This window comes from Macrosteles quadrilineatus, unplaced genomic scaffold (assembly GCF_028750875.1).
Source record: "Macrosteles quadrilineatus isolate MER2022 unplaced genomic scaffold, UCM_ALF_1.0 Scaffold_8__2_contigs__length_117827958, whole genome shotgun sequence".
NCBI lineage: Eukaryota > Metazoa > Arthropoda > Insecta > Hemiptera > Cicadellidae > Macrosteles > Macrosteles quadrilineatus.
In genome coordinates, this window is record NW_026542601.1 from 57085172 (window position 1) to 57091171 (window position 6000).

A 6000-nucleotide genomic window follows, 5' to 3' on the forward strand; every position below is an offset into this window, starting at 1 on the left:
TAGTGAATAAACAACATTATATTTACATACTAATATATGTTGATTCGGAATTCATTTAAAACTAATTCGTTTGACATTTATAGATGAAGTCATTTTATATCTATGATTGATTTTGGTAGTGAATTAAGAAAATTAGAAAAGATGCTTTGTGTGCGTTTGTTTTAATCTGCCATACACTCCCAGAGCAGACACATCGGAGTTTAATTGAACTTTGATGAAAGCTAAATATGATTTGTTTGTTTTTTTCTTTGTAATGAGTAAATTAAATTCTAAAAGTATGCTGAAAGTTCTAAAATTTAGTATTGAACTAAAGTATCATTGTTTGTTTAGCTAGTTAAATAGCCTAGCCAAATCAGCTCTGCTTAATAGTTTAGAGAAATTGTTTGTTTACATACTGATGTAGTCCTACTTCATAATTTAGGGTTAAGGACACAGAGAATCACAAATTTGTGCTTAAGCTTGCTATTATTGTGCAGAATTTGAATTGCTCTCTTTTTTACTTAAAAAGCACTTTACACACAAATATAATTCCCACTGTCTGCTTGGCCACTTTTGTTCCAAGAGATATTTTTAAGTGAATTAGTTATAATAATTACCTAACAAAAATTTAAGGTTTTATAATGGAATAAACTCAATATTTACAAAAGTGAATATTGAAAGTGAACAGAAATGAAAAATGTGTAAATTCAATTTGTTAATAGACAACTTCTTACTATTTATATAGAAATTGTCAACATAAGTAAATCGTAGACAAAGGACTTAAACTAATACAAAATATGATGAATACTATAATAATTCAGATAGGTAACAATACATTTCTATCAAGAACGGGTTTATTAAAGGCATATTTTCATTTCCTAATTCGAACATTACCTATATTTTAGGTTATCTTCATGAAATCCTTGTTTGTCATAATATTTTCTTAATTTCGAAAGTTGCTGGTTTATTTATTATTCTGTATTACATACAATCCATTTATGTCAATGCTACCAATATGATCCATGAATATGATTTATGGTAACAATCAATCCATAAACTGATGCTGCAAGGTTAATTCTACGAACACAAGAGACATCGTATGTTCACATCGTTACGAGGCTTTTCTAATTGGATCCCCAGTTTATGTGGCTGACCAATTAATTAGGTTCAGTATTTATGTGGTCCCCGTTTGTCTGTTCTTAATGGAGTGGATTGTAAATCGATTAAATGTATTAGATATGTTTATTTCATTAACTAATTAACTAAAGAGTGAAAATTTCATCACTTTGTATTGACGAAATACACAAGTTCTCCTGCTTTTTGTGGTTTTAATTGAATTATGTTATATTTATATGTTAAACGACATTGACTATATTTATTTTATTTTAAAGGGACGAAACAAACTCTGTTCTTATCACTACCTTACGTCAGAATTTTGTTAGATAGCTTCACTGATTGATAATTCAGTGCCAATAATGGACTTGGATCCAAAATTGACACCTCTTTGGATCGGAGCAGTAAACTTAAGATTTTAAGGCAAGCAATATTGCAACTTGATAGCGGTTTTTAGGTGAGTTTAGGATGTAATAACTGTTCTTGGATTATTTTCGTTCTCAAGGAATCTAAAACCCTAATAATCAACTCTACGTAGTTAAATTTATTACAGTAATATATATTTTCCAAACTTTAATTGCTGACTGTTGAACTTTGGACCAGACCACCAAGACCCAGCTAGAACCACCGAAACAGCTGATCGGAAGTGGAACACATCGATCACCTGGTTTATTTACGAGTCCTGTACCTCGTCGGCGGGAAAGTCATTAGATTCTGTTAAGCCAATTAGTTCACTGTTGGTCGAAGGCAAAAATCGCGGGAATAAGCATTGACATCTTTGTCATTCTAATTGAATGTTTCAGCAAACCAAGATGGATGGAGTTGTAATGCAACCCTTAAATGGCGTCTACCTTAAAAGGTAATTGAGGTTTTCAATTTTAATTGAGTGAAAAAATTGCCATTTCTTCTCTTTTAGTGAGTTTGGTAGTCCAATATTTTAACTCGTATTTTGCAATTCTTAACTTTCGTCAAGATATTTAAAGAAGCTAAGCTATAGGTGAAAGGTTTACTATGCCTTCAGTTTATTCCATTTAAATTATTGAACAGTGAACACACTAAATGCATGCCCCCTGTTTTTGATAAGAGCAAGATCTCATCATACGGTATCATGTGGTCCTTTATAGACTTATCTTCTGGTACTCCACTCAACTTTGGAATAATTCTGTTTGGAGTTTCACTTTTAGTTATTTGTTATTTTTAAGTTAATAGAGTTATAGAAACTTAAAGTCAATCACGAGTTGTATTAAGTCTTAATTTGAGAAAATACGTATTGATATTCAAGCAAGCAGCATTCTAGTTCATAGTAGACCAAGTATAAATGGGCATACCTGATGTATCAGGTGGATGTCCGACCGTAATGCCAATCCCTCCACTGCCACCAGGTATGAAGAGCAAGTGCCAAGAGACAGCATCACACAATAGCGAAGCCTCAGGGGCAACGAGACGAACAGGAGGTAATCCAACAAGAGCACCCATCCTAGACTGGTGCGTCCGGTAACCTCGTTCTTCTGCAGGAACAGATGCACAAGGATCTGGAGATTGGCGAGGTGCCAGGCTAGGTGGGGGAGAGCCGACCACAGCCGGGACAACGACCAGCGACACCACGCGAGGAGTCCGACGTTGAGCAGCAGGAAGACGAGAGTGACACCTCGCGAGGCGAGGTCCTGACTCTGCGGCACGACCAGCCAGTAGGCGTCGTAGAGGATCGCGGCCAACAGGAAGCACTGGAGCGCGGGTCGTTTCTGCTTCACGCTATAGGACTGGTACAGGTGCTCGAGCGAGGGGTCCGCGAAGCCGGAGCCGGAGACGTCGGCCCGCTCCATCCCGCTACTGAGACAGACCTGGCGACTGGTCGATAGCGTAGCGCCAGCGCACAGGGAACTGAGCGTCCCACCCGCGCCCGCTACACTCACATCACTCACTACTGACTGACTTACTCTCTACAGTACACACTGTAGTGAGGATCCCACCCGCGCCCTCCACACTCACATCACTCACTACTGACTGACTTATTCTTGAAACACTGTAGTGCGAGTGTCCCTACCGCACCCGCCACACTCACATCACTCACTACTGACTGACATACTCTCTACACACTGTAGTGAGGGTCCCTACCACGCCTTCTACACGCACAACACTCACTACTGACTGACTTACTTTTTACACACTGTAGAGAGCGTCCCTACCGCACCCGCCACACTCACATCGCTCACTACTGACTGACTTACTTACTCTCTACACACTGTTGTGAGGGTCCCTACCACGCCTTCTAAACGCACAACACTCACTACTGACTGACTTACTTTTTACACACTGTAGAGAGCGTCCCTACCGCGCCCGTCACAATCATGTCACTCACTACTGACTGACTTACTCTATACGCACTGTAGTGAAGGTCCCACCCACGCCCCCTACACTGACATCCCTCACTGACTTACTCTCTACACACTGTAGTGGGCGTCCCTACCGCACCCACCAAACTCACATCACTCACTACCGACTGACGTACTATCTACACGCTGTAGTGAGCGTCCTACCCAAGCCCACCACACTCACGTCACTCACTACTGTCTGACGTACTCTCTACACGCTGTAGTGAGCGTCCTACCCAAGCCCACCACATTCACGTCACTCACTACTGACTGACTTACCTTTTACACACTTTAGTGAGCGAATCTCCCGCGCCCTCGACCCTCGTACATCATTAAATGACTTAGTCTCTACATCTTGAACATTCTACAAAACACCTCATACGCTAACTGATTACTCACTGTAGTGAGCATCCCACTTGCCCTTTACACACCATACTGAGCGTATTACTTCTTGAACATTCTACACAGCACCTCATTGACCTAATGATTACTCACTGTACTGAGCATCCTAGTGTCTTAATTCCTACACATTGTACCAAGCACTCAATTGTCTTACCAATTACTTGCCTTACTGAGCATCCTACTGTCTTACTTCCTACACATTGTACCAAGCACTCAATTGTCTTACCAATTACTTGCCTTACTGAGCATCCTACTGTCTTACTTCCTAAACATTGTACCAAGCACTCAATTGTCTTACCAATTACTTGCCTTACTGAGCATCCTACTGTCTTACTTCCTACACATTGTACCAAGCACTCAATTGTCTTACCAATTACTTGCCTTACTGAGCATCCTACTGTCTTACTTCCTAAACATTGTACCAAGCGTCTCATTGAATTACTGATTACTCACTGTCCTAAGCGTCCCACTTCCCCTTTATACACCGAACTGAGCTAATTGTTCGTTGAGATAAAATTAGGTTGATTTTGAAATTCACGTTTTTTTTTTATTTATACAAACGGTTAGGTAGAACTCCGAACCACTGTGTCTCGGCATAATTGCTTAGGCGATAGTATAACCCATTAGAAAGGTTTTACCCTAAAATCACTAAATCAGCAGCACCCACGTCCTACAATAAGTTTATTCATAATCAATTTAGAATATCAACAAATAAACGTAAACTCAAACCAATATAAAAGACACAATAAAAAAGGCTAATGTCACTTGAAGAAACAACTAAATTTAATAATTAAATGTGAAGGCTTGAACAATTGAGAATGTCACAAATGTTGAATTTGGAAAACACGTAAATAGTTATTTAAAATATATAAATATTAAAGAAACTACCTGAAGTAGTTTTTTTTAGACAAAGATCAAGATTGGTGGTTTACGTCGATAAAACATTAAGACAACATAGAATTGTATACATGCAATAGCTACAGTGTGAAAAATAAGGGGTGAACTTTCCCAGTATTTATACCCCGTCACTTCACAAAACGATCCAGTAGAAAATTGAGTTAGCCGGGTGATGAGAATTTGTTACGCGAGAATTTCATCTTGTTTTTACGTTATGCAAAATCCGTGTAAGCCTAATCCTCTGGGTGCCGTATATAGTTAAAAGGTAAGTAATACAATTAGCCTATTAATTACTAGCCTATTATTTTCGTATAATTTTTTTTTTATATTTGATTTTGTAACTATTTTAGGACACGTCCTTGATAAATATTCTTAAATATTCTTAGTAACGTTTTGTGCATAGTTCAATATTTTTTATTTGTCATTTTAAATTTGTGGTATTTTCAATTGCTGTAATGTTTGACAATGAGATGTAATTTTTTACACAATGAATCATGGAGTTTAATTGTTTATTGTATTTTTGCATGGTACCTATTTATTTTTATGAATACTGTAATATGTCTTTTCATTTCATTGAATTATAGAACTGTTAAAACCAACTGTTCATAAACTTATCTTAAAATAATAAAGGTAGAAGTGAAATTTTGACAGGCCTTTTTATTATGGTGACAAAGTTATCCTCCAGAGTTTGCTGTTTACTGGGTCAAGTAGTAAAACTAATTTTTCCTTAAATCAATGTCACTTGAAATAGCGACGTTGACGGAAATTGAGTTATCTTCGTTCGAGCTCAAATCTGTGCTTGCTCTCGGAGCACCAAGCACCATCTCTTGAATATCTCGACGAAACTTTTCTTTTAGTATAATTTCATATTACCTTATTTATTTTATTCTTTTGACTAAGTTATTTGACAAAATTTTAGATTTGCTTCTTATAGTTTGCAACTGTTAAGAATGGTTTATTGTCCTTAATTCCTTTTAATATCCTGTTTCTGTTATGATATTAGGAGTAATTTAGGAACTTTTAAATTGTTTTATTTTTTATTTTTTAAATAGTAGTATGTTGTGGAATTTACATTTTAAATAGAATCTACAAAATTCAACCCCCGAATTTAGTTTAATATTTCATATTTTAAAGCCTTTGAAACCATGTCCCCGATGTTATCAAGAGGACAATGCATACTTCTTGATACCAGGTAAACATGAGATGAATTTTATATAGGACGAATTTAAATGGAATT

General features: G+C 37.0%; 1 protein-coding gene across 1 annotated transcript in view; it reads right to left on the bottom strand.

Moving 5' to 3' along the window:
- Window positions 1-3110, bottom strand: part of LOC129000403 (adenylate cyclase type 3-like) — a 69821-nt gene extending 66711 nt beyond the window's left edge. Inside the window, exon 1 of the mRNA XM_054427367.1 lies at window positions 2421-3110. Coding sequence (XP_054283342.1) covers window positions 2421-2915 — 495 coding nt within the window. The 5' untranslated portion in view covers window positions 2916-3110. The remainder of the gene's footprint in view (window positions 1-2420) is intronic.
- Between the last annotated feature and the right edge of the window lie 2890 nt (window positions 3111-6000).